The sequence below is a fragment of the Lipomyces oligophaga genome (genome assembly GCF_038497815.1).
Source record: "Lipomyces oligophaga strain CBS 7107 unplaced genomic scaffold V1516scaffold_2, whole genome shotgun sequence".
Taxonomy (NCBI): domain Eukaryota; kingdom Fungi; phylum Ascomycota; class Lipomycetes; order Lipomycetales; family Lipomycetaceae; genus Lipomyces; species [Lipomyces] oligophaga.
The window spans coordinates 1269412-1297194 of NW_027117786.1; the positions used below are offsets into that span (position 1 = coordinate 1269412).

The 27783-nt window shown below is 44.0% G+C and overlaps 11 protein-coding genes across 11 annotated transcripts; 4 read left to right on the plus strand and 7 right to left on the minus strand.

Moving 5' to 3' along the window:
• Positions 1-17: 17 nt before the first annotated feature.
• V1516DRAFT_199379 (uncharacterized protein) lies at positions 18-3628 on the minus strand. Its single transcript, XM_066918729.1, has 2 exons — positions 1587-3628; positions 18-1535 (listed from the first exon to the last, which is right to left on the minus strand). Exons 1-2 carry the CDS (start codon positions 3467-3469, stop codon positions 149-151), a joined length of 3270 nt encoding a protein of 1089 aa, XP_066779114.1. The 5' UTR covers positions 3470-3628; the 3' UTR covers positions 18-148.
• Positions 3629-4318: 690 nt separating this feature from the next.
• On the minus strand, positions 4319-5491 carry V1516DRAFT_662911 (winged helix-turn-helix transcription repressor DNA-binding protein; the record flags this gene model as incomplete). The annotated part of the gene is made up of 4 exons (XM_066920471.1): positions 4319-4751; positions 5096-5118; positions 5176-5201; positions 5419-5491. The coding sequence occupies 4 exons, from the start codon at positions 5489-5491 to the stop codon at positions 4319-4321; spliced, it is 555 nt and encodes a 184-aa protein (XP_066779115.1).
• Positions 5492-6014: 523 nt separating this feature from the next.
• V1516DRAFT_647882 (pre-mRNA processing factor 3-domain-containing protein) lies at positions 6015-7948 on the plus strand. Its single transcript, XM_066920207.1, has 2 exons — positions 6015-6930; positions 6979-7948. The coding sequence occupies exons 1-2, from the start codon at positions 6106-6108 to the stop codon at positions 7873-7875; spliced, it is 1722 nt and encodes a 573-aa protein (XP_066779116.1). The 5' UTR covers positions 6015-6105; the 3' UTR covers positions 7876-7948.
• Positions 7949-7955: 7 nt separating this feature from the next.
• On the plus strand, positions 7956-8918 carry V1516DRAFT_671384 (uncharacterized protein). The gene has a single exon (XM_066921550.1). The coding sequence runs from the start codon at positions 8003-8005 to the stop codon at positions 8807-8809; it is 807 nt and encodes a 268-aa protein (XP_066779117.1). The 5' UTR covers positions 7956-8002; the 3' UTR covers positions 8810-8918.
• V1516DRAFT_671389 (p115 like vesicle tethering protein) lies at positions 8816-12631 on the minus strand (the record flags this gene model as incomplete). The annotated part of the gene is made up of 3 exons (XM_066921551.1): positions 12070-12631; positions 11957-12007; positions 8816-11896 (listed from the first exon to the last, which is right to left on the minus strand). Coding segments are annotated over exons 1-3 (3346 nt in total), but the record flags the coding sequence as incomplete, so codon positions are not given.
• Positions 12632-12779: 148 nt separating this feature from the next.
• V1516DRAFT_671390 (ZIP zinc transporter-domain-containing protein) lies at positions 12780-14291 on the plus strand. Its single transcript, XM_066921552.1, has one exon. The coding sequence runs from the start codon at positions 12926-12928 to the stop codon at positions 14210-14212; it is 1287 nt and encodes a 428-aa protein (XP_066779119.1). The 5' UTR covers positions 12780-12925; the 3' UTR covers positions 14213-14291.
• V1516DRAFT_671392 (uncharacterized protein) lies at positions 14199-16181 on the minus strand. The gene is made up of 2 exons (XM_066921553.1): positions 15829-16181; positions 14199-15772 (listed from the first exon to the last, which is right to left on the minus strand). Exons 1-2 carry the CDS (start codon positions 15875-15877, stop codon positions 14385-14387), a joined length of 1437 nt encoding a protein of 478 aa, XP_066779120.1. The 5' UTR covers positions 15878-16181; the 3' UTR covers positions 14199-14384.
• Positions 16182-19902: 3721 nt separating this feature from the next.
• Positions 19903-21156, minus strand: V1516DRAFT_620610 (uncharacterized protein; the record flags this gene model as incomplete). Its single annotated transcript, XM_066919496.1, has 2 exons — positions 19903-20035; positions 20156-21156. The coding sequence occupies 2 exons, from the start codon at positions 21154-21156 to the stop codon at positions 19903-19905; spliced, it is 1134 nt and encodes a 377-aa protein (XP_066779121.1).
• Positions 21157-22130: 974 nt separating this feature from the next.
• Positions 22131-25142, minus strand: V1516DRAFT_671405 (ATP-dependent DNA ligase). The gene is made up of 3 exons (XM_066921554.1): positions 24368-25142; positions 22767-24313; positions 22131-22714 (listed from the first exon to the last, which is right to left on the minus strand). Exons 1-3 carry the CDS (start codon positions 24883-24885, stop codon positions 22329-22331), a joined length of 2451 nt encoding a protein of 816 aa, XP_066779122.1. The 5' UTR covers positions 24886-25142; the 3' UTR covers positions 22131-22328.
• Positions 25143-25260: 118 nt separating this feature from the next.
• Positions 25261-27407, plus strand: V1516DRAFT_671407 (apoptosis inhibitory protein 5-domain-containing protein). The gene is made up of 4 exons (XM_066921555.1): positions 25261-25405; positions 25452-25628; positions 25675-26208; positions 26256-27407. The coding sequence occupies exons 1-4, from the start codon at positions 25325-25327 to the stop codon at positions 27039-27041; spliced, it is 1578 nt and encodes a 525-aa protein (XP_066779123.1). The 5' UTR covers positions 25261-25324; the 3' UTR covers positions 27042-27407.
• Positions 27066-27781, minus strand: V1516DRAFT_204419 (trimeric LpxA-like protein). The gene has a single exon (XM_066918731.1). The coding sequence runs from the start codon at positions 27678-27680 to the stop codon at positions 27090-27092; it is 591 nt and encodes a 196-aa protein (XP_066779124.1). The 5' UTR covers positions 27681-27781; the 3' UTR covers positions 27066-27089.
• Positions 27782-27783: the final 2 nt, after the last annotated feature.

The following is a 27783-nucleotide window of genomic DNA, read 5'->3' on the forward strand; positions in this document are numbered from 1 at the left end:
GTTCTATCTTTTAGGCAATTACATGCAATATACACTGGTACATTTGCTGAGTCGCTATGTACATCACAATATTCAAAACAATCAATATCATGCATTCCTATCTTCTCGATCCTCATCAATGCTATTCTATAATACATTCTTTCCTCTCTCATTCTTCACTATCCACCTCTGGAATCGGCGTCACAATAGCTACTACGGAACCTGCTGCAGCAGAACTTCCTGGATCGTTCCGAGGCTTATTTCCAGTCCGGCTCGTTCCAGTAGTAGTCCTCACGCATGTCTCGATAAATCGAAGGAACCGCTCACCGTAATCGTACGGAGGAATTGCGGAAAGCTCTTCCCGCGGATGTGACATGCTTTTCCAAAACGTTTCCAGCTTTTTCGCAAACGAATAGTGCGTTAAACAATCAATAACTCCAAGATAGTAAATCTCATTGACTGGAGCATTGCGCTCGTCTGTGGCTCGGTACCCGCCGTCGTCTGCATAAAATTTAAAATTCTTCCGCCCTGGTATTTCATCCAGCGGCAATTCATCTCGAACCTGCCCAAGGGTCGCACTTGTCGCTCCACCTCCTGTTGTTACTCCTCCAGCTCCATTACTATTCCCTCCTCCAATTCCAGCTCCATTTCCACTCCCTCCAACTGCAGCAACAGTAGAAAACGCCCTTTTAAGCGTTACTCGACGTTCCATACCACCACTACTGCTCCCGCTGCCTCCACCTGTAGCATTTGCTATATTCACTCCTGTACTACTGCCTCCTGTTCCTGAACTATGACGTTCCATCCCACCAGATCCAATACTAGTCCCCACTCCTGAAGGGTTCTCCAAATCAATCAGCATCCCCTCATGAGGCGTGAACATAGAAAGCGTGCTATCTCGAATGTTCTCGGTATTACCTTTTTGAATATCATGAATACCAATTAGTAGTGAATAATCCATAATGTGAAGACGCTCCAAAAACTTGACATCAGCATCAAGCTGTTGCACAAATTGTCGCCGCTTTAGTGGCCCAAGCTGAATGTGCCGGTCCCGACGAGCCCAATTTAGGTCTTTCATCGTCGCATGCTTGTTGCGCTTAAGCTTTTCTTCATCATAGTCGCGACCGAAAGTCGATCCCTTGAGATCAAAAGTTTCATGGATATCCCTATGCGGGGGAAACAAATTGTTCATAATGATGAAATGAATCTTACGCCCATACGGCAATTTCACTCGATGGAGGCCGTAAAACTGAGATATCAGTGTATTGGGATTGGCCTTCACATGGTGATAGTATTCCTTTAAAATCTTTAGTAAAAATTTGTGCTCAGAGTGATGAATTGTCTTGATAATATAGCGATAATCTCGTGAAAAGTAGAAAAAACTTCCGCTTTTACCGGGCGATCCCATTTCTGAAACTATGTAATTTGATGTAAGAGAAATCAAGTAGTCTGCTGGATCAATTTGGAAAAGTTCTCGAAGATGCCGGAAAACCCATGGCGCATAGTCCTTGAATTTAAAGGCATACTTAGCTGAAGGCGTCATCTCATTGCCGTTACTACTTGCGTTAATTCCATTCGTGATCTGAGGAATATAATTGCGAACTTACATATCAAAGGCTAGCTTGTGTTTAGTAGTGAAATCTGCATCCGTAAGAACTCGGTCAACCTTAGAGCTAGTTCGAGATACAGCAACTCGGATACCCGTTAGCATATTATATGCTAGAATATAATTCACATGTCCTTCAGCAACTTTTCGGCCAACAAGGACTTTGTCATCTTCCAGCAACTCACGTTGCTTTCTTTTTTCTTGCTCCCGTCGCCGTCGCTTTTCCTCTCGACGAGCTACTATGTCATCTCGTAAACGTTCAACTTCATCATTCAACTCTCCAGTTGTCAAAGTAGACGAATTTCCAACTCCGGTAACAATTGCACTCCGACTTCGTGAAACGGATAGACCTAAATCGCTTGAAATCGATTGAATTGTATCAGCCGCCACAATAGGATACGACTGCTGTCGAATGATTGAAACTGATGGTCGCTGCTGAGACGAAAAAGATCCAAGACGATTAAGGGAGGAAAAAGAATCCCGAGTTTCATTGGAAGAGTTCTGCTGAGTTTTCAAAGTACTCGATAAAGGTCCACTGACCTCTTCATTAGATCGGTTAATATTGTCATTAGGAATAATAACCACTGTTTCGTCTGCAGAAGTAGCTCGCGTATTACTAGTTGACACAGCTGAAAGCTCATTTTCACTTTGCCGGCTACTGGAACTGTCCCCGCTATTCAAATTACTCGAAGCAAAATGATCCGATGGTAGGCGAGTTAATCGACCATCAAAAGGATTGCCTGTAATTGCACCTGACTTAGACTGTTTCAAGGTGGCAGGACTGGAGAGCATAGATTTCGAAGCAGGCGATACAGGGGACACAGAGGAAGAAGATAAAATAAAGTCGTGGGAAAGAGGAGGAACCGGAGGCACAGAGTTATCCGGTCGAGAAACTCGGGTAGGTGAGTGATTGGGTGAAATGCTGCGTATACGACGTCTTCGTCCGGACGAAGACGAAGCAATGGATGACACCGGAGAAATAGAACGATAAGAAGACGAAGTACTATTCCGATTCTGCTCCTGCTTTCGAGGATTGTTGCGGTTGGGTGGAGTATGTATGGGCGGAGATGATCTGGACGAGCCAGAAAGAGTGGGGGCCAAACCAGCGGAATCAGTTCGAGGTGCCGGTGAAACAGGAGAAGGAGGAGCCGACGAAAATTTAGGAGAAGGAGATGAAGAAGAAGAAGTCGGGGTTACTGATGCGGTCGGTTGAGGAGCAATGTGGTCAAGGCCCCGACCAGAAGGGCTAAAATGCAGATGATGCTTGCTAGTCAGAAAACTGGTTGCGGCAGCCGCTGCCGCTGGAGTGACATGCATTGCTTGCGAAGAAGTAGACGAAGAGTATGCGGAGGACTCATTGAAGTTTTCACCGGAGACACGCTTGGTCGCGGCAGAGGAAGAAGAAGAATGATGGTCGGTCATGAGGAGCTGCAGATCAGCAATGTCATGCCTCTTCTGGGCCGGGTCAACATCATGAAAAGAAGTCAAACAATCGAGTTTCTGGAGCTGCGGTCGACTGCCTGAGTTTGCCGTAGTTGTGGTGGTGGTGGTTGTGGTGGTAATAGTCGTGGTGGTAGTAGTGGTTGTTGTGGTTGTCTTAGCAACAGGTAGCGAACTAGCCTGTAAAGTAGACTTTGACGCCAGCTTTTCGCTTGATGTATCTCGCAGGTCGACTGTACAGGACGGAACTGCAATCAGACCCTCGTGAACTTGTGAAACAGCCATAGAATCTGACACTTTTTTTGCTATCGGCTGCTGAAGCTGATAATTGTACTTGTTTGGCGATGGCGGTAGCGAAGACGGCTGTGCTGCTGCGGGTTGCGAGTGAGCAGCAGGATTAGTATTGATAGCCGGCGGACCAGCTGAGTAGGCCGGTGACTCCATCTGGATTTGTTTTTGCGCACGAAAAAAACAAAACAGATGAATCAGGGTCCTAAAATCGCTGCTTTCGACGAGAAATTCGTCAATCTAACGAGATCATTTGCAAGAAACAGCGCGAAAACGGAGACTAAATGAATGAATTGGGCATGAATTGGGATTATTGGAAACGGTACAAACTACGAAAACCGGCCATGGGGAGCCAAGCTTAACAACGTGAAAGGGCGGTGCAGCTGTGGCATCCAACATAAATGCAAAAATATAGCGTACTTACTCACCATATGTGCAGTCTCACGATATCCCAGACCATATTCCACCCACGCATTCATAGTTAAAACTGTGGCGGTGTTTGTTGATACAGATTCCTGTTTCGCGTATTATTGTTACATCTCATACTGAACCAAAAGCAAAACCCAACAAGATTAGAAGAAAAAAGAGAAAAAAATAAAAAAACATATAGTAATAGTACACACTCGCAGAACTATAGTTAAATATAGAAGACAGTACGAGAGGGAAAAAACGCATGTAGATATATATATCAAATACACGGATCTCTGAAGAGCAAAGTACGCGCAGCGCGTTAAAACATTGTACAAGACAATCCCGGACGATTAAAAAAACATATAATAAGAGATCTCAAGCCGGCAAATAAACATAGATTTCACACAAATAGTTCCGAAGTTGCTCACTGTTAGTTGTTGCAGAACAGGAGCTGGCGCACTACTCTCAAAAACAAAAAAGACCGTCATTAACTATCAAAACACAGCCTCCACATGAACAGTTACGTTAAACAAGCAGCCTGCGTCTGCACTGTCAAATATACTGTTCAAATCGAGCTGAAATAGGCCGTTCAGTTTAAGCCTTCTTGGCAGAAGTGGAAGCTGCCTTCTTCGGGGCTGCCTTCTTTGGTGCTGCCTTCTTTGTAACGCGTGCTGCAGGCTTAGCTTTCAATGCCTTGGACTTAGCAGCCTTGGTAGAAGCTGGCTTCTTTGTCTTAGATGCAGTAGTCTTTTTTGCGGAAGCAGACTTTTCCTTCTTGATCGTAGCTGTCTTCTTAGGAGCAGCCGCTTTCTTAGTTACAGCTTTCTTGGTTGCAGCAGCAGGCTTCTTTTCCTTAGGCTTTGGTGCAGGCTCCTTCTTTTGCAACTTTACCGTGCCAGATGGTCCCTTAGGCTGCACAAAGTCTCCAGCAGAAACACCGCGTTTGAGAGCAGCATTGAACTGGGTCTCAAAAATTGCGGCTTTAACTTTGAAGTTGTTTTGAATATATTTTTTCAAAGCTTGACGGCTAGTGAAAAGTCAATAATAGTGAACCATCACGAAAACGTATACCATAATATACTTGGCGTATACGCCGAAGAATAGGAATCTCATCATAACAACAGAGACTGCTAAGCATCTTCCTGCGGCGGAAAGCGCGTTGAGGCCACCCAATCACACCTCGACTAACTAAAGCACATCACGAAATAGGCGAATTCGGAGGGAAGAAAAAAAGAAAAAACAAAACACTGGGCAAATCATGATAGAATAAATTTGTATGTTACGTAGTGAATTGTTAGCCGATGGTGATCGAGACCGACCGGAGCGCGTATACGTTGGTGTTGGGCTGGAGTGGGGTCACAGTGAACATACCTGCTACCGTTACGTTCCTTGAGCTGAAAAAGATTAGCAAGCTAAAAACAAAATGTCAAATGACAAATCAATATACTCACAGTAAGAATAGCCTCTTTGATCATATCTGTAAAGGTGGTTAGCGGAAGTTGTAGGGGTCAAACTTGCTGCCGAGGCAGTGCATCATCATCATCATCGGGTATCGCCCAGTCGAGATCCAGCTGGACAGCAGTCGAGTTCTACACACGACCACCCTAAAACCAATATTTTCAAATAGCTCTTGCAAATGCCAATGACAACAGCGACGACGTTCAGACAGCTTCGAGACAATAATCCAAACTCACCCTTGTATGCGGGATGCTCGGCGACAGCAGCCTTCTTTGTGATTGCGGTGGAGGAGGATTTCTTTGGCGGCATTCTGATCGAGGTAATAGAAATTGGAAAATAGCTGCAACAAGGGAATTTAACAAAAATAAATTTGAGTTACCGAGATCGACTGAAGTCAGAAAACAAAGAATACAGAGCTTTAACAAAGTGGGTTTTCGTGATGAAGATAGAGACGATGAGGGCGCGACGGGGGCCCTTATAAAGACGCGTGTGGGGCGGCGACATCAGCAACTCAGTCTTCGACGTCGGCAGGGCAACCGTGCAAGTAAACAAACCCCATCCCAGCCATAGATCGACCACACCTGGTCTGGGGCTGCTAAAGATTTTAAACTTATTCATATTATTTCTATTTTGCCTATTTTTTTACTTTATTTTCTCCTTTTTTCTTGTTTGGCGCGAATTTTCGCTCTCGTCTCTCCTCGAGCGCGCCCTCTCAAGTGTCTTAGCAAAACATTCATACCCTTCCCCTTATCACGTGGAGACGCCTGTTCACGTGCTCGTTGATGTCATCTGATTAATATCACGTGACTGAAGATTTATACAATTCTCCGATCAAATATCTGCGATGACACAATGTACATCAAGTGAAATAGGCTAGTGTTGGTGATCGTATTTTCCATAGCCTTTGATACGCCAGAGGAAGAATGGCTTCACCGGCGGCTGATGTACGCAAAAGACATCTGGACCCAGACGATGTCGCATTGTCGTCGTCTTCTTCTACTAAGAAGTCTCGTTCGAATGAGCAAGCTTCGCAAGAGCAGGGAGCTGTAACAGCATCACCTGCTGCAACAGATGTCATTGCAAGAGCGCGAGCAATAGCAAGAGAAAAGGCGTCAGCGGCAGCGAAGAAGATAGCCGAGAGACTGGAGGCTTCGAAAGCTGGCGCTATTTCGAAGTCAACCACAAATTCAACGTCGTCGTCGTCAACTGCGCCATCTCCTTCATCAAGTTCAGGAATTGACATGAAAGCGCTCTTGGCACAGATAGCAGCGAAGCGAGCCCAAGTTTCTGCTACTTTAAATCAGAGGTCAACTACTCCTGCCTCCAAAACTTCGACATCTCCTCAATCTCAAGTAGCTCCAACGCAATCTAGTTCTCGAGAAGAGCTTGACCGTGCTCGTGGTGGTCTAAATGTGGGACTGCATCCCGCACTACTTGGAAACACAGCTTCAAGCTTTGCATCAACATTTAAATCCAAGCGCGGTCAGAATAAGGTCAATAAATATCTTGCTCCAGTCAAGGACGATACCAACAATAGTTCAAATCCATATTACGATGCAACACTCGACATGCGGCCTAGAGACCGAACTCGCAGAGCGCTTGTGTTTAATGAGCAGGGAAAGTTTATTGAGCAAGCGGAAGAAGTGCGGAAACAGGCAAAACTCGAGGAACTAAAGAAACGCATTTTAGAAGACAGTAAGCGAGCAGGAGTTTCAGAGGATGTTGATCCCGCGGATCTGGCATTAAAGGTGTTGTATATTCTGCTATCTGTAAACATTTCAGACTAACGATGTTAGAGGCAAGAACCTCCGGAAGTGGAATGGTGGGACCAAGGACTGCTTTCTCCCGGCGCGTCTTACGAAGATGTGTCGTCGGATCCATCTAAAATAAAGATCGATACATCGGATTCAGTTATATCCATATATATCCAGCATCCTATTCCTATTGCACCTCCCTGGGATAGTAAGACACCTATGCCGCGACCGCCGTATTTGACGAAGCGAGAGATGAAACGCATTCGAAAATCTGAGCGAGCCGAGCGACATAAAGACAAGCAAGATCGAATCCGACTAGGACTAGACCCAGCACCGGCTCCGAAAGTCAAACTTAGTAATTTGATGTCAGTTCTTACGAACGAGGCCATTCGAGATCCTACTCTCGTTGAAACTCGAGTACGACGAGAAATGGAGGAGAGAAAACAGGCGCATGTGAAGGATAACGAGGCTCGGAAACTGACAGCCGAACAACGGCATGAAAAACTTCAAACGAAGCTGGAGCAGGATGAGCAAAGAGGCATAATTGGAGTCATGTTCCGAATTGCACATTTGAATCCACAAAATAGTTACAAAGTGAATGTGAATGCGCGAGAATTTAGCCTAAAAGGTGTAGCGCTGTCTGCGCCGTCATTTACCTTGGTTGTTGCTGAGGGCGGCTCTCGTGCTATCAAACTATACAAAAAATTATTATTAAATCGCATTGATTGGACTAGCACAGGGGAAGTCGTGTCTACTGACCAGATTGAGACCGAGAATAAGTGCGAGTTAGTCTGGGAAGGACAGTTGAAACAACATCAGTTCCGGCGGTGGATATCGCGAGCTTTGGAGTCGGATTCGGAAGCACGCGAAATGCTAGAGAAGATGAATTGTTTAAATTATTGGAATTTGGCTAAAAATTGGCAATCCAATGAATTTTGATGTAATATATGCATAAATTTAGTACTGATATATAGTAATAAAGTAGATTTTGCGAATAGTTCGCCGCACAATATTTTTTTCGTCTAAATCAGATATATCTACAGACCAAAGTGCACTAATTAACCAAATGCATTCAATTGGTCCAGCCCGTAAAAATGAAGGCAAAACGACAGCAGATCTTCTTCATGATCTCAATAAGCTGCCATTGTTCATGACTGAGCTTGACACGACGGGCGACGATGGCAAAACTAGTAACCTCGCACTCGAAGCTTTGCAGGCACTGGCTTATGAAGGCACACCGCTCGAAGTTGCACGGAACTTCAAAATTCAAGGAAACGAATGCTTTGCCGGGACACAGTATAAAGATGCTATTGAGTTCTACACGAAGGGAATTGCGACTGCAACCGGTCAGACAGCTACGACCACCCTGGAAGAAGCGCACGACAGCCGGACAGAGGATCTGAACCGCAAGCTGACCGCGGCAGAGCTGGCAGAACTAGATCACAAGGCTGCGGAATTATTTTTGAATTCGAAAGAAGTTCGGACAGATTCCCCGCTGAAACTTGACACCACAACAGCAGAATCAAGCACCGTAGAACTCGAGCAACTGGCCTTGACGTGCTATTTGAACCGAGCAGCATGCAATCTCGAGCTGAAAAACTACCGAAAAGTTATCACAGACTGCACGGTGGTGCTGAAGTCCCAGCCAGACAATGCAAAAGCATATTATCGGATTGCGAAAGCATGTTTAGCAGTTGATCGGCTCGATGAAGCCAAGCAATGTGTCGATCGTGGCCTGGATCTGGAGCCAGCAAGTGCGTTCTTCCAGGATTTATCTATAAAAGTTTTCAAGCGTCAAGACTATCTGCTAAAGCTCGAACAACAGAAAACACAGCGGCCAGTAATGAAAAAACACGTTGTTCAGCTAGATTAAATCCGATTTCGGTATGCGTAGTTTATATTACAATGCTATCAGTAATTTACTTCCTATCTTGTATAATACATCCTCCTCTTAATCTACATCAGAATCGATTCCTGCCTCAGACCCAGACCCGTTTGCTCCCTTCTCAGATTCAGAGCTTGTTTGTCCTTTCATAGACTCAATCTCTTCATTCTTCCCGTTTTGTGTAGGTTCAGTACTATTCGTAAACTCGATCACTTTGTCTGCCTCCTTTCCATTGATCTTAGACTTCTTGTTTGCTTCTTCTTGCTTCACTTCTTCCTGCTCCACCTCTTCATCATCTTCCTCCTCCTCACCTTCTTCACCTTCATCATCATCATCATCATCATTCTCTTTCTGCAATCTCTCCTCAAGATCAGACATCACCAATAACAGATCCTCAACCTTCTCTTCAGAGTCTCTGAGCTGACTCTTCAGCTTGTCACTCATAGACTTCTCTTCAGCACATTGCTTTTCAAATTTCTCTGCTCGCTCACGTTCAGTTTTTATTTCAACCTCTTTCTCTTTCAATTCCTCCTTCGTCACTGCCAATGCAATTACAGCTTTTTCCAGCTCCTGGCTGCTCTGTTCAAGATCCGACTTCAGAGCCAGTGCATGTGCAGCTTCATTAGCCTTTTCGGAAACTTGCTGTTCTAGCTCTGAAATGCGATCCCTCAATTTCTCATTATCCGAATTGCATTGAGAAAGCTCGCCTTCCAGCTCTGCAATCCGATCTTTTTGGTCCATTCCTTGCTTGATCAAATCGGCAACTGCACTCTCCCGCTCCGAAACCGTCTTGCGCAACGTTTCCACTTCATTAGACTGCTCAGACAACTTATTTTTGAAACCATCAATAAGACCTTGAAGAGCTCCCAGCTGCTTGTCAGTTTCCTGTATTTGCATTTGCATCTTACTTCGACTGTCCTCGATCTGCCGGATTCGGCCCTCAAGCCGCATCTTCTCTGCCAATGAAGCTTCTTTTGCAGCCTTTTCGCGATTCTCAATCTGCGTTATTCGATCCTGTCGTCGAGAAAGTTCTTTTTCCAAAGAGCTGCTTGAACTTGCCGTCCTGCGAACTTGTTCCTCAAGCTCCTTGATCCGCTTATCCTTTCTCATGTTGTCCAGTCCAGTACTTTGAACTGCTCCTTCATATGACTTTCGCTCCCTTTCACGGCTCTCACGCTCACTAGACATCTCACTTCCCAGCGCATCTAATTGTTCCTTCAACTTGGTGATCTGTCCTTGTGCGTCCGAAAATCGTTGCTCAAACGCAGATTTCTCTCGCAAAATTTCCTCGGCATTGGCGATTGCAGCTGCCAACGAACTCGCGGTTTCATCACGGGCACTTTGGGAAGTAGCAAATGCTGCCTTCAGTTGATCAATCTCTTTAGCCATAGATTCTATCGACTCCATTGCTTGCTCATTTTGGGCCTCGATAGCTTCAGGACTAATTGGATCCCGATTCGGGTCTCGATCAAGGGCCTTTTCCAGCCTGGAATATCGGTCTTTGAAAAAATCCATGAAAACTCGATTGAAATAGACTTTAGGCAACCCAGTTTCGTCTTTATTCGCAGACAAAATCTCTGTAGGGTCGAAATCGCGGACTAGTGGATGTCGTCGAAGCGAGCGAAGCTTCATGACAAACGAGTCTCTGCCGATTCGATTGACTAATAATCGATGCAATGTAGGTCGAGGAATCGGGGACTGCGTTGTACAGTAGCTGAATAAGACAGCCAATAGAACAGTACACATGTCTTCTACAATGACGTTGTGACTTGAAGATTGAGATACATCCGCTACAAGAGACTGCACGCTCGATCCTTCGCTGAGAAAATCATTGATCGCCTCGTAATCTTCGTAAAGCCAGACCGACAACAACATGATATACGCTACCGAGATTCGAATGTCGAGTCCGAATTGCAGCGATGCAACCAAATTTGCTGAAATCGTCTGAATAGCAGTTACGATTTCCTCTCCTTGAGACTCATCACCAATAGTGATAGAGCGAGCCAAATCGCGGAGTTCCTGACCTCCTTCGAAAATGTAAAGCATAATCACACACGCAAACCAGGTACGATAAGGATCTGAGCGTAAATCGGTTTCGTGGTCAAGAATCCCGCTTAGTAGTTTCGAGTTCTTCTGACCCCGATTATCATTCAAATATGCGTCAATGGCATCCTCCAGAAACGCAACCCGAGTGAAATTATTATCCGCTAAATATCCTTCCAAACACATACATGCACCAACGCGCAAATCAAATGCATAAATAGAGGAAGATCCTAGTGCCCAATTGAGAAGAGCTTGAGTGACAGGTATGACCTCTGGCTCGATCTGGATATGGCCTGAATCTCCCGGCACAGAAACATTAATGTATGGAACATCGATATTTGCAAATTTTTCCTGAATGTCATGGTTCGCTCGAATCAAGTCACCTCCGGCCACAAGCGCTATTGCACGGACTTGAATATTCGTCGAATCCGCAAATGCAAGACGTAGAACGTTCATCAAAACACCGGCTTGAAATAATATCTCTTGATTACCGGGCGTTTCTAGACTATCTTCGACGACGAATAACCTACAAATTTCTAGCACTAGTATCATATTTCGTACCCGCTGAGCATCCCAATCTGAATCACCCTTCTGCACAATCATTAGATTGGACAGTCGGGGTATACAGCTTGTTTCCCGGAACAAGGTCTGATTAGATGGGTTGATTCGCAAAAGATTGGCAATCAATCTTAGACAGTCTCGAACGATTATGCCGCCGTGAACACCGGCCTCGCGCTCAATGATGAGAAAAATTTTATCAAATGCTCCTTCAAACGCAACCAGTTTCTGGATATCGGGATGACCGTCAACCAAATGAATCAGCAGCATGACAGCCTCATTTTGAATAGCTTCTCGAGAATCATCCAGAGTCGATACAAATCGCGAGATCCCGAGTGGGGCGGCAAAGACACACTGCTTGGTCCGGTCTGCTCGGTTGGCAAGAATAGCCCCTAGCAGCTGAAGGGTATATAAGCGCACGTAGAAGTCAGTATTTTCAAGCAGGTCGATCAAAAGAAAAATATTTTCCTCCTTCTGTGGGTTGTTAGTATCTGTTGGCTCCCTGATAAACTCTGAACAGTTGTCCTTTCCTACCTGCGTAAACTCGTCCGCCAGCCACAGCGAAATGTAATCGATTTCCGAACCCTATATGTTCAGTATTTGTTCTTCTCAATACAGTCCGTGGTGGAAATGAATCTGAAAAATACCTCTCCCTTGTCCCTGACGAATAAGAGCAGCACGGTTTCTAATGTCGCTTTGACAGTCTCAGTGTCCAGTCTGTCCATCTGCAGTTCTGAAATGAGACCACGCAATCCACCAGTCACTACTGTCTCGCGATACTCTCGACAAAAACCTTTCAAACCGAGAACAGCGGCACGACGATCCTCCAGCAATGTCGAGTTGATCATTCGGTCGCAGAGCTTAGCAATGGTCTCAAGCGCAGTCGTGGACTGCTTTGGCTGCGTCTGCACGAGCAGTCCCGACAAATAGTCTTGCATTTTGCGATTTGGCTTATGAGGGAATCGCAAGATCCGCTTACTGTTGAAATTTGTTAGTCGGGAACCTGTTCGGACGACGCTTTCAAGGAGAAAGTGTCGACGTCGAACGTCCCCAGCGACCTAAAAATTCCGGCCAACTAGATATTGGGCGACGAGTTCACGGCGCAATGATGGCCCAATTTAACTTGATTTGGACCTGAAAGGTAAGGATGCAAAACTAGAACTCTGAGAGAACTAAATTTTTTTGTTATTTATTTTGAGTTAACAATAGTAAGTCAAAACAGAACAAACAACCTTACCGAAATAAGCCATATAAAGTTTACTGTAAACCTTGGTTTTGTATGAATACAAACCTTATTTGATATTCTTGGTCCCTATGTGGTCTAGCGTTGAACCCCCTTCGTGAGCCTGCCGCCGGAGAGGGTCGAGAAGAACGTACTTCTATCAGAAGCGACGAATTGATTTGAGATCAATTGAACAGATAATTAGATAGCTGTTACGGAATATTGGTCTATAGTTTTAAGATCAGCAGTTTTTTAGTGCGATCATACAAAATTGTCGCGTGATGAGTGTTTTTGGTTGTTCTGTTCGCGTGCGAATGTCACTGCTCTGTCTCCTAGGATTCGCAGCGATGACAACCGCAAATAGATTGTTGACCGACACTGGCGCCTACGACATGGAATATATCGATGAGGGATTGGCCAAATGCGCTGTAGTCCAGGAACTTGACCAATTGAAGCGTGGCAGCTTGTCAACTGAGATCGGTGTTGTTCAGAAGATGTTTAATAAGCTGTTTCCCTTTGGACCTGGTGCGAACGCTCTATTGGCAACTACATATATTTCTGGTCCGCCGAATCTGTTTTTGGCACTAATCCCACCGAATATCGATCCGTCGTCGCTCTCGATCCTCGTTGCTTTTGCTGTCGGCGGATTGCTAGGTGATGTATTTTTTCATCTCATGCCGGAGACGTTTCTCGGCGAAAGTCATGATCCTGCTAGGGTTCGTTTCGTGTTGGTTGAAGATCATCGCAATACTCTACTCGGAGCTGCCATTTTTTTGGGCTTTGGTGCATTCATCGTGTTGGATAAAGTCATGCGCATCTTTGCTGGCGGCGAGGACAGCCATTCGCATGGTCATTCTCATTCCCACACTGATGTACCGATAACTACTTCTAGCTCGACGAGTTCTTCTGAAGTGATCTCTGATGGTCCAGCAAGCAATTTGAGATCCCGGTCAAAAAACACGGAACTCGAAGCTTCTGCTCCTATACAGAAAGAGCAGAGACACAATATGGACGAATCCGAACCTAGTGCCTCTGTTAAGCTATCTGCTTATCTCAACCTGATAGCCGATTTTTCTCACAACATTACTGATGGCCTCGCCATTGCCGCCTCGTTTTACATTTCCCATAGCGTTGGTGCCACGACTACTCTAGCTGTATTTTTCCACGAAATTCCTCATGAAGTTGGCGACTTTGCACTGCTTGTCCAGGGCGGATTTTCCAAGCAACGAGCTATGGGTGCTCAATTTATAACAGCAGTTGGTGCATACGTCGGCACATTCATTGGAATCGGAATTCAACTTTTGTCTGCTGATTCCTCGTCTGCCGGATCAGATACTCTCGCTTCGTCTCCTGTTGGGCTATTCGGCACGACCTGCACAGTGGGAGATCTTGTCTTGCCGTTCACGGCCGGAGGTTTCTTGTACATTGGAACTGTCGGTGTCATACCAGAGATTCTCGAAACAGACTCCAGACTGACGAAAATCGGCGAAATTAAAAAAGGGTTTTGGCAAGCAATCGCTATGATTCTAGGCGCTGGAATGATGTTTGCTATTTCCTGGACAGAGTGACTTCATTTTTGTAGAACTTTGTGTAAAACTATAATATTAACGAATGACAGTAAAAATAAATATTGAAACCAACAACTAATTCCCTTATTTAATCAGTTTCGTTGCTGCAACTTGAAAAAATCCAACTCCAAATACAATAGACCTAATGCGTCAAATATCAAACAAATTTGAGTTATGCTTCCCCAGTAATCAATCCGCTACCATAATTTCCGCCACCAGTAGCGTCCGCAGAGGGCGTCACATTCACTGTGCTTTCAGATTTAGTCGGTGAGTGGGGAACTGTCATGCTGTCGAGAGCAGGAAATGCATTCGGTAATGCAATTTGGCTTGATATTGACACTGTTGAGGAAATCGAAGAGACATCACCCTGCTTTTGTCCGTCGTAATGGATTCCTATTGAGTTACCGGCCGAGTTGCCCGCAGAACCATGGTCCGAGGACGATTTACCAAATGAATAAAGTCGATGTTGTAGAGTTAATCGATGGATAGGATGTTCATCGTCAAATGAAAAGAAGGCTTCAAGCCATGGAACAGTCATGCATCTCGCAACTAGTCTTTGTGTTGTCTCCGAAATAGGTAAATAATGTCCCGAGCGATTACTACCACCAAGCATTTTCAAAAGTTTGACAAGTTCGTCTCGTTTATATTGGATCTGCCGGAGCTGCGTGTATGCTAGCATTGGATGTAAAACTCGGAGAAATGTGTGTCTGAGCGCGTCGGCATCTTCTGCAAGATCATGTAATTCGCGAATGAAAACATCTACCAAAACCGTGAGATCATTTGTATAAAAATATTCTTGCGTCGCTTTATGTGTAAACAGCTGATACAGCATTTTCAGAATCAAAAGCTGGAGTGCTGTGTCTTGTTCACGGTTCAGCAAAATAATAATGTTGGTACCAAATATCTTGTAGATATGTCCTTTGAGCGCCAGAACTGTAAGAACTTTGTTTTCAACAGGCTCGGAATGAGAGTTAAGCGACGAACGGGCGTTTTGCAATAACATATACTGCTCATTGAGAACAAGCAAGATACGGATATGAGAATAACCATACGGATCAGAATCATAGCTGTCGTTATGTTCCACGCAGTTGAATAGATATTCGATCAGGTCATCGGTAATATGATCAAGATCGCAAAACCTCAGTCGCTGTACCCGACACATTTCATATAAAATCTCGAGATAGCATTCGTGCAGCCTATGGTCAACTGCGCGACAATGCCAGACAATGTCGATGACTACTGGACAAACCTCTTCTTCTTGCATCATCTCAAATGTATCGTTGTGCTTCCTACCATCGAGAAGAAGTACGATTCCGGAAAGTAACAACGTCCGTAAAGGGGTTTCAGGCTGAACAAGCGTTGTGATCAAGATTCTTCGGACTTGTCCTCGATGCTTGACAAATAATGGACAATTCAAAAATTTGACACAGCATCGCATGAGATCTTCATCGGAGGCCAGATACTCTTCCATGAATTTCGTCGCAAACCGGACAAACGAGCGAACAGAATTCGCAATCAGACTTGGGGAATGAGCATCCGACAAAAGCATATCATCGAGCTCTTAATCGCATTGTCAATATCAAACCAAATTTCATCTTCATATTGAATTCGCTCACCTTCCCAGAATTGCTCTTTGCTGTCGAACTCATAGTCGACAAAGTCCATTTCCACGCCCGCAATATCTATATCATGCACGACTTCTTTGTAATTGCTCTTTTTTGGCTCTTCTTCCACAGATCTGTGCTGGGAAGACTAGCAAAAGGGGGAGAGGAGTAGGTCTATATTATTGTCTGGCGTATGTTGCGCTTCAAGACCCTACCGCGCTATTCTGCAACTTTAAAATTGTCAATTTTTTCGCGCAATTTGGAAATCACTATGCTATAGAATCAACTTCGCTCAAGTTTTCTCTATTTAGTCTTTGCTTTTGCCGCACTCTTCCTCACTTCTTCCTATCCCCACTTTGTTTAGTTGGAGTGGTAGCCTTGCGAGTTAAATCCTCGGCCGGAGCAGCCATGTATCTTTGTACCGCATTTGTGGAGAAGGGAGCTCAACGTTTTCGAGGGTATTGTGTACTGAAGTTTAGATCTTGAAAATAGTATGGATTTGTTCTGAGACTACTCCAGTAAATTTTTTTAAATCCAGTTTTCGTTTTATCAAAAAAAAATATTATTATTATAATAAACGACTTACTACATTGTATGACTATATTATAGTTTAGTATGGCCCATTTACCTTCCAGGTGATTAACAAGCCAAATTCAGCACTGATCGCTCTATCGTGATGGTTCTGCTATGACGACCAATTCTGCTTCTTGTCACTGTTTCCGGAATTTGACGGTTTGATTAATCATCTGGATAGTTTAAATATGAGATTTTGGCCAAATAGAGAAAACTCCAGTGACGAAAGATTTGCTTTAATATTGCCTTCTATGGACTCAGTAGATTCGACTAGTCAAGCTTTCAAAATCTAATTGACTCTGCTACATAATGCCATGCCTCCCTCTTGGGGTGTTGGATTGGATTCAACAAACTCCTTCCCACTCATGCCATATATTATTAATGCCAAAATGATCCACTGATGACACAAAGCTCCAAAACTATTATAAATTTTGCAATTAGTATGCTGGCGGCGGTCTGAACCACAATTTAGCTGCTGTAATGTTGACATATTAGACTGAAAAGGGCATAAAATAACTTATGGCTGATCTATTTCTAATTAAGCTTCTCTAACATCTCCCTCTTATATTTTCCGATTCTAGTTACAATTTCCCTATAAAAGAATGTCTTGCTTGAATACCATTTCTGTGCTCAGTCTTGGCAGTTACTCATTTGTCTGATAGTTTATGCTATTTTTGCAGTATAATTGAAAGAAGATTATGATTACCGAAGATTAGTTCACTAGACAAAGTGTGCGGTTAGTCACTGATGACATCTGATCTAGATGATACTGAATCGTTGCACACAGACTAACCGCATAGTCGTCTCTGTGGTCGTGAAGAAACCTGATAAGCGGCGTATCTACCCAGCGCGCTAGAGTCGCAGTACTGATTATCGTACAAAAAAGAGCCTCTTTTAAATTTGAAGCCCCGTAATACACCCTGGAGATCGGCGTGACAAACTCCTTGGAAAGAGCATAATATTGATATTGGACACGAGCTCATCACTGATATAGACGAAATTTTGCATGATTAACAGGCAATAGGCCTTGAACAGGCCTCGAACCTAGAGAAACAGATTGACAAAATGCATTAGAAGCCACTAAAGCTAAGCGTAGCTGCAGATCTATAAATTTGAGAAGAACTATCCTCAACAGCAACAGCAAGATTGAACGGGAAGAAGTCATAAGTAGTACCGATCTAAATAAGCAGCTATTAAAATAATTGAATAGGCAGCAAAATAAATATAACTCTAGTATTGACAAGATTAGATCTAAAATATTGATTTTTTAGCTCATTGTTTCAGATCCACTAGCTATCATATCAACATACTTGTTTCTCCTACAGGACTTAAAACAGAGATTCAGTCTGTGGAGCGACTTATCAGTAGAACTCCAAAATATTCATAATTAATTTATTCAGCCTAGAAAAATCGAAATAAGCGTCAAAAATTGGTTCATATCCTGTTTTAAAGATATGGATAACTACAAACACGGATAGTTCGTTGTTTATTGCACCAATTCATCTCGACCAGCTGAGATTTACCGTCAACGCGCAGTCACGTGTATGGTCGACACGACAACCAAGTTATCTATGAAATTTCATAGATATTTATTAGTTTACTTCCTCTAGTATAGTTAGCAAGCTGATGAGATAGCACAGGTTAGACCAACTACTAGCTTTGAACACTGGTTTGATTTTTGTTCACTTCCACTTCTCCACATCTCTTGTACTTGTCCGAGTCATTTTATTCGACTTTGCAAGAGATGATCTTTGGTCACCTCTCCGTTCACTTCTTTGTTCCCAGGAAATTCCCTATATGCTTCAATAAGTTTTATGAAATAAAATGTAAGCGATTGACCGTAGGATATTCAGACTAGATTTGATCCAGTAATGTGCTTGTTTAGTTTGTCTTGGGAACATGCAATTGTGCCTACAAAATTTTAAATAAAAGAATGACCCTGAATCCTAGAATCTCGCGTTTGGATTAGCCCTAAAATTATTCTAGAATTTAGATTGAGCCCTAGAAATATATCAGCGTAGATCGATGATTTTCATCTCACCTACTTCTAGTCATATGTGTGATCCCAATTATCCTTAATCTGTCAACCTCTCAGTCTGAATCTACAGCCTTTGGCTAAATTAACTTGTTTCTATTCGGCTAGCACGAGCTCATCAATAAAGAACTTTTTACCTATCAAGTGGCGAATAATGCTACTACTCCTCGAGATGCTGCATACCATGAGCAATCTACAGGCTTTCACAGAAGTGAGTAAGAAATTGAAGGATTTTTTAAACAAAGCAATTATGTAACCTAATAGCTGCAGACGTCACAAACAACAGGAGGAACGGTCGCGCAAACTGTTGCGGCCAGTGGAGGTTATTTATTCAGCGTAGGCAAAACCGCACGCGTAAGAACGCGTGCGGTTCGCCATAGATTGTACCCAGTATTACACTTTCCAAAGGGGCAGGACCATTCTCATCACCGCTAAAAGCTAAGCTTTATATTCTGGTTGTAAATCAGCAAAAGTTTTATTTGTAATTTATCAGTGCTCGTATCTAAGTATTGTCAGTTGGACGGTAGATATAGCTCAGCTGCTGCTATTTATGGAGGAACTGGAATGAAGATACCAGACTACTTCGGTTATAATAGGAGAACTCGGTCGAAGAAAATTTACACGCTGGGACAGTAGCTTGGGTGACATACAGGAATAGAGTATACGTAACTCCTGTAGATCTCCAGAGGGTTAAGCTGTATACCAACCAAGATCCAATTAATGTTCACGATAAACTCAAGTTGGGTTTTCCAATAAAAATGCATTCTAACTAGTTAATTAAATAAGCTAAATGAAAATTCGATTCAAGAATGAACAGATGAAAAGAACAAATATTAAAACAAACAAAGAACGTCTTATTAATATATTGGATAGGAGAATAGCTCCTTTTTGATAGGAATGAGCGACCGGATTGCAATAAATCGGCTGAACATCACCTGGCTCATGACAACTGGAGAATATCGAGGAATAATTTGATTAGTTTCTTTAAAATATCTCTTCATATAAATCCAGTCTGATCTGACACTAGCTCTATAGACAAAACAGTTACTTCAAGTCCAAGAGTCCTGCCACATTCTGTCTTCTAGAGATGTACTTTCATCAATCAGAACCATAATACATTATATAATCATTAGTGCATCACATGACATTCAGCCACCCACGAGATCAGATTAGCTCGGCTAAAGAAAGTTTCATTAGGGAAGCAAGGGATGCAACAAGAGCAAATGTGATATGCTATAATCACCACAAAATAGCGGAGAATACAAAATTGGAGCAAATGCAGCGCAGAGATGCATAGCGATTGATGTTGAACAGAGTGGAATGGATAAATTAAAGGGGATCGAAATTGTAAATTACGTGAAACAGAAGTTTATGAATGTATGAATTAATGAATGAAAAATGAATGAAATATATGGAACAGTAGATGATACTCCAGAATGCATTAATTACCCAAAACGCCAGACCAAGACAAAATCGAATTATGCAACGACCGTTCGCTGGGGACCCCAAAACTTTGCAATCAAGCCAGACGCCTTACCACGTAAAAGCTTGTGGCTATTGTGTGCAAGTGGAAAGAGTAAATGGGAGCCTGAATCCGCAGCGTCAAGACAGCTTGAATCCGACACAGAGTCCACGGCTGCTGCCGACTGGTCAAGTGAACACATATACAAGTCGTCATCTGAAACTTGAGGTCGAGCAATGGAAGTTGTCAGGGGTTCAGGCAACACCGACGATGCATGTAAAGACTCGACTAAGCCCTCTGTAGCGGGTGAAGGAAGACATATAATAGAGCTGGCTGGTAAACTTAATGAAGATGCGATAGATGAGGAGGACGTGGAGCAAGTGAGTGTGGGCATCCGCGAGGTGGAACAAATAGAGACTGATGATGTAGCGGACGAAGTAGACGAGGAGGTAGAGAGAGCAGGCGCAGGATAATCGGGCGATAATGGCGGCGTAGTGTTGATACTGCTGCTGTATGGCGACGACGAACACGACAATACAGAAGAAATCGAAGAAATAGAAGAGGCGGAAACAGCCCGATGAGGAACAGCATGGTACAACACTGCTGGGTCTCTTGCACGATGATGGGCCGCAGCTTGCAGCTGGGCTGCACGAACAGCCAAAATCTCTCGCTCCCGTTCACGTCGCGCGGCAAGTTCTCTGCGACGAAGATCAGCTCGGATTGGAGCCAAAAAGGGAGCAAAATGCATCACCAGATCATCCATGGTAATACGCAAATCCCAGTCGAGAAGATATAGTAATTGCCGCTCCATGAGATTTACCTCAGCCAGTGAAAACAGGCCAACGGTATATTTTGTCCAGTGCTTGTTTTTAGGTGACGAGTCATTCAAATTTTTTGCGGCCAAGATTAGTGCTGCAAGAAACACTCGATGACAAGTGCACGCCAGACCACGGGCCATGGAAGGAAGACGCTGGCGAAGTCGAGATAGATAAACGAGTGTAGACATAAGAGTCGGGGTCTGGACATTTGAGGAGGTGACCAGATTTGCGATGAACGACGTAAGGGAGGGTAGTCTTGGACCCGCTGCAGATACTCCAGCAGGAACAGCCGACACCGGAGAAGCAGGCGGCGACACATATGCCTCAGCCGAGTCCGAGTCACAGCGAATGACTGTCTGGGTCGTGGAAACGAGATAGGCAATCATCTGTGGGGAGACCGGAGAGGCCAGGAATATGTCCAGAGCCGACTTGTTGAGATCTTTTTCGAACATGACGAATAAAAAAAGGAGCGAAACGTCAACCGTGAGAGTCGTCTACAGCCAATTAGAGGAGAATTGCCCAAGTGTAATACTACACTATTATATCGTATAGAAGAATACTATAATATATCAAAGCACAATAGCCCGATATAACTCCAACCGAATAATTATTTTCGTAAGGATCTGAAGCTGATTAAATATCTTCGCCAGCAAATCCAGCTCCACTGAAGTCCACCCAGCACAGGGGCTGGCTGCCTAGCCACCCACCAGCCACTGTAACTGGCCACTGGCCCCTTCCTTCCGCATACAGACGCCGCAGCCGGCTGGTGCTGTGGCGCGAGGCTGGCCCCTTGCTGCGTTCGGGAACAGCGACTTGCTGCCTTCCCCTTGCGTGCAGTAAGCAGAGGCCTTTGTGTGCTCTATCACTTAGCCCAGCGGGGCCGTGGTAACGCTCCAGCGCAAGCGCAGCACGACACCCAAGCGCTGACACAAGGTGTGCCAGCCTCATGCAGCCACAGCTGTAACCGGCATCGACAGTCCCCTGAGTCGAGCCACATTTTGAGGCTGGTTGGACTCCTGCGTAGCGACAACCGGCCAGGGACAGCCATTTAGACGGTCATGGATAAGCCCATGAAAAAAGCCATGAAGAAAAATAAAGCGTCTACATAAGCGTTGACAGACGTGTTTCGAGAGATCGACGCGTCCAGATAGATAAAAAACAACGAAGTCGCGTCAGAAATGTAATTTCTGATTGATAGTTTGGCCCCGAAGCTCGGTGCGAAACGGCAAAGCTCAGACTATGTTCCTCTCTTTGGCCGATATCTGTCGGCTCTTCATTCCAACCATCAATTCCAGTCCGATATCTGTTACGCCAGCAGGCGGTGTTTTCGGTACTCGCGTAGATCCGCGCAAGAATACACATAGTACGCGTAGTGAACTCAAACCGACGCGTCCGGTAAATTCACAAATCTCTGCTGATCCGCAATATCTGATACAGTTGGTGTCCTGCAAGGACTGAGCTAACCTTGTATCCAGCTTACCCATGGTAGCCCATGCAACTCTCTCTCCTCGCTATCCCTGCCCTGCCCTGTCATATTGTCTCATCTAGTTCCTGACTATTCCCATCCTCTCTCCGGTCCACCATTCTAGTCCTACAATTTGCAAGATTCAAATTTATTCAATACCTAGTCTTCATCAACCTCCTCCACACCGCCCGTGCTAGCACTAGCTTGATTCTCATAAAACTCTGCTACCTGACTCGACGTCGTCGCGTCCTCAACCCCCTTGTCTTCTCGAATCCTGATAAACCGCGGAAACCGCAAACTAACCCCTCGATTCCTTCCAAGCTCATTCATCGCTGCTCGGTAAACTGGTGACATCGACAGATCTGCTGCTAATACTTCCCATACCATCGTAGGCTCAAACCACACGTCTGGCGCCACTGGCCCACTTGTCACACAGGAATAATATGCTCGCGCACTCTTCATCACCGTCGTGCTTAGTTGCTTATACAGCTTCTCTAGCATCTCTTCTGAAAACCCGGTTCCGATTTTGCATATACTCTCGTATTCTAATTCATTAGCTTCCCACACCCCACTCATCCAGGCTTTGATTCCACTCACCCTGGGTATCCGGATTATAGCACGCCAACAAAAACGCGCCGTACCAATTTGTCCGTTTTCCTCGCCCGTAGAATCCGCCAATCACTACCAGATCAAGCGAATCTCCGAGGCCCGTGAGATAATCCTTCTTTAGTTTCAACCAGTTGCGACTCCGTTTGCTCGGCTCATACCCACTCTCTTCTCCGTCCAGCATCTTGATCATCAACCCCTCGCAGCTATCCTTCACACTCTGATCTAGAAACTCTTGGATTTCGTCCACATTCGAAAGATCCCGATACGTAGCATACGAAAACTCTCCTTCAACCTCCGCAAACTTGTCGTGGAGAATCTCTCGACGCTCCTGAAGTGGCACTTGTAACAAACTTCGCCCGTTCACATACAACAAATCAAACGCGAACACACATACCCTCACCTTGATAGTTCCCTCATCCACATCCTTTCGTTTCCGCGTAGAAAGGACTTGAAAAGGTAAAATCCGCTTAGTACTTCGATCCCATGCTACTGCCTCGCAATCCAGAATAAAACTCTTAGTACCTTCTTTGACAAACTGCGGAATCGATGCTAAAATATCTGGATACCGCGTTGACATGTCTTCTGAATTCCGTGAATATACCTTACATGTAGGATTTTGTCCGTCTTCTGCCGCTATGTAATGGATCTGGGCACGCTCTCCGTCATATTTATATTCACAAGTAAATTTTTCCTCGTTAAACCGATCCAGAACTTCAGTAATACTCTTTGTGGGTTTTGCAAGCATAGGCTTCAAAGGGACTCCCGGAGTTAGCTTAACCCAGTTTGGTAGTTCGATAATTCCGTATTCAACAGCTGCGGGAACAATCAAATCATACGAAGGAACTTGTGAGTATACTTCTTTTAGCACTGCCTCTGCTTCAGCAACATGTTGAGCAGTTAATTTCTTCTTAGATTTTTCAGCTTCACGAGTAATCAAAGCCTGAGCTAAAGCGGTAATAACTGTTTTCTCTGCCAGCCGAATGCGCAGTTTTCCTTCTAAACTGCGGATCAAAAATTTAGCTTCGTTACCTGTCTCACATGCAGCCAGCATCCGATTAATGATTCCAATTTTGCGACTCTGACTCAGAGCACCCGTTGTAGCCGCGATCTCCCGAAGATTGCTAAACACTGCTTCGACTGTTAAAGGTTTTGGTTTAAACATCGTCTTCTGTGCACTTCGAGATTCTTTGGCCACAGTGCCCAAGTCTCCTGTTTCGCGATAATCTGCCTTAAGTTGTGCAGGACTTCGACCGGTACATTCTCCAATCGCTTTCATCAGAATCGATTCCCCAAGACCAATCTCCAGACCTTCATAGTCAGGACCAAGACGATTGATCAATAAATAGATCACGGGAAGTAGTGATTTTGGTGTCAAACGAAGCACCTCGAGAAGAAATGACGCGCAAAAAGAAATAATTTCCAGACGTTTAGTAGTTGCTTCAATCTTTTCAAATGTAAAACATAGCGAAGCGTAAGGAACAGGAGCATTCTGTTTCCAAGACTGTTGAGTCACGATATCTTGATTTGCCAGTTCTCTGCAGTTGACATCAGAATTTAGTTAGTCAAAAATCATGTCAGATAATACTTACATTTCTTGAATGATTTCTTCACTAGATTCAAGGTCATCGTCTTTGATTTTCCGCTGTCTCTTCGCCTTAGCTTTTGGGGAAGCTGAACGTGAAGGCGATCGTCGAGATTTTGGTTCAGATGAAGTATCCTTACCTCCGGTAGAACCTGTGATAGGGGAATTATTTCCAGAATTGACCTCTTCTTTCACGTATCCTGGAAATAAATCGGTTGATACCCCATTTGAGGATAGTTTTGCGGGCGATAGCTCAGTGGAGGACGTCGACGCGCTTACTCTTCCAACATGCTTTGTTGCTGGTGAACTGGGCGGAGTAGTCGTCTCAACAGAATCGCCAGAATCGCCGGATTCACCGGATTCTTCAAATTTGCTGGAACGCAAACCGACTGAACTACTGAACGACGACGCCAAAGTAGTCTGTCTGAAAATCGGTTTCGATCCATCGGGTCTCTTAACAAACTGTCCTAAATGCGTCTGATTCACTGCAGGTATGGTACCTTGCTTTGCTTTGGATGGAGCCATAAGTAATCTGATATTTCCTCTTCTTACTAGTGCGCTCCACGCTAATCTGTGGATATTCTGAGCAGGAATGATTGAGTTGATAAGATTCTGGATCGATGTAAGCGCTCTACGCGTAAACGCGTCAGATCGTACTAGATCAGATCAATGTCAAAAACAATTTTTAAAACAAACAAATCAGTTTGGCTGATCAAGAATAGATGTACATCTAATATCAGACGTTGGCAATTATTTATTTACAAGCACATTACTGATTTCAATTACGGTTTCGATAGATATAGCAGATATATCTCTGCACTCACTTCAGCTAGGTCATGTGATTACTATACATGCTGGTCCTGAATCTGCGATCATAATTGATAATTGAGAAATAAATTTATCAAATTAAAGAGAATCAGTTAATCAAATAGTGACAGTGGTTCGTTATCTAACTAATCGCTAAATGGCAGAATTCGACCATGTGGAAAACATCTATAAGCTATATGATGTAGCCAAAGGCATCAACGGTTCGTCTGCTGAAGAAGTACGCCGTTCTCGCTATACCGAACACAGGTACTGACAGGCTCCAGGCATTGCAAGCATACTCCGAGATTCTCGCTTACTCGAAACCGACTTTAAGCAAAAATGCTCACATTCTCGCTAAATCGTTTATTCCGGATTTGTTTTCTTCATTTGCGCGGGAGAAATCTGTTGCTTCTAAAGCAATTGAAAGCATGATTGATTTTTGCGAAGATGAGGATGTCAAGGTATACTTTTTTGAATTTTTTAAATTTTAACTGTCTGACATTTCAGATCCGGACAGAAGCCATCAGAAAACTACCAGACATGGTTCTGATGTCCACTTCCGACAGTGATAAAGATTTGGTCATGGATATCTTGATTCAACTCTTACAGTCCCAAACACCTGCAGAACTTCAAGCTGTGCAATCCAGCTTTGATAAATTAAGCACTGCTTTGCCTGAGATAGCTTCAAAGCAGCTGTGGGCATTTGCTGCTTCTGCGGATGAGCCCGCCCTACAAAGTATAGCAGTGAACATCTTGATTAGTACTGTTAAATCCATCGGCAATTCTCTCGCTTATGCAAAAGATGGCATCAAATCCATAATATCCATCAATGACAAGAATATCATCAATAAACTTCTACCATCTTTACTCTCTGTTGCAGCTATGAAAGGTGGCGATGATCCTGCTGGTACCGCACTATTGACCGAGCTTCTTGACGCTCTCGTAGCTCGCGCGCCTGTTCAGTCGGCCCACACCAACAGCAATCAAGAAGCTTTAGATTTCATTGCCTTTCTACCGAAATGGGTCGTCAACATTCTGAACGTAAGTTTTCTGTAACTAGATATTGCAAAACGACTGACGGTATATAGCGCAATGCTTCTTCGAGTTCCTTAATTACATATCTAGCATCTATTGCCTTTCCAGCGATCCTTTCCAACAAACTAACCAATGAAAGAGAAGTAACTCATTTACTTCGGTTAGCAGTTGAAAGCTGTGCATCAGGTCCACAGAGTCCTGAAATCCCTATCTTGATTCCAAAACTAAAAGATCTTGCAATTAAATACGGTTCTACACTTCGAGAAGAAGCTTTGGATTCTGATTCGAGTAGCAAAGTTTCATGGCCTATTCTGGAACCTCTAACTATTGCTCTCTATATATCTATGCGACGGTGCCCTACCTATCCACTATCAACCGAGAATTCACTGGAGTTGACTCCTGCTTTGAGATCCATTTGCTATGAAGCTCAACTTGCTCTCCCCAATCTCCGTAAGGAGGTCGTTCGATTAACTGCAGATATCGATGCATGGATGACTGCTGAAAAGACAAGATTACAGTGTAACAATGTGTTGGAAGTAACGAGAGAGATGTTGAAACTAGCAACACTGCGTTCAGCTACACCACCCACGATCAAGTTCTCATGGCGTCCAAATTCAATAGGTCGTCCAGTATCCAAGCCAAGACCAAAACGTGCAGTTCCTATTCCGATTGCCGCTGAACCAGCTTCTGTATCTGGTGAACACAGAACAGTACGGCTAAAACGGCGAAGTAGTGCTCTTGAAAGTGTGCCAAAAAATCCGCCTATTTTGAAACATGTTGAAAAAAAGCCCAGAGCCGAGCCTGCAAAGCGTGGTCGTGGGGGCCGCAAGAAACGATAAGAAACCTGTTCATTTATCTATTGCTTGTAGCTAATTAGACGTGAGGAGTCATTTTCTCCGCTTATTATATGATGGCATCGTTCGCATTAGAAATTCTATATGGAGACGCATTTCCCGTTTCCGATGAATCTGGTCGAAATCGTCACCGACCGGTAATATCCGCGTAGCATTGCTTTCACTTACAGCCGAGAACTCTGGGACAATCATGCCTGCTTCCAGAACCGTTCCTGCGGCAACATAACAATTATCTCCAACCTTGGACCCATGACCTAAGACAGCTTTAGATCCAATGACACAGTAATCACCAACTTGAACTCCGCTTTCGATTTTAGCGGATGGATCAATGATCGTATAGTTTCCTACAACAATCGGATCTAATAAATGCTGCGAAATAATTTCAAATTGGCAATAATCTGATACAATCGAATAATCTCCAATGCTTACAACAGCAGTACCGTTTAGATGCTCTCGTATTTGCAAAGTAAAACAAACTCGTGGATTCAGAACCGAATGACGACCTACTTTGATATGCAAATGTTTCGACGTCAACTTAGAGTTTACGAGAATAAATTCTGAAATAAACGACGTCTCATCGGCTTCTAAAATTTCAATCGAAGGTCCGACTAGCAAAGTTTCCATTTTTTTTGAGGAGATTTAATTGTTAGAACTACATCAAGGCCTTTCTCGCATAGTATAAATACATCGCGTAGTCACATGTTCTCGTGACTTCTCCCAGTACGCG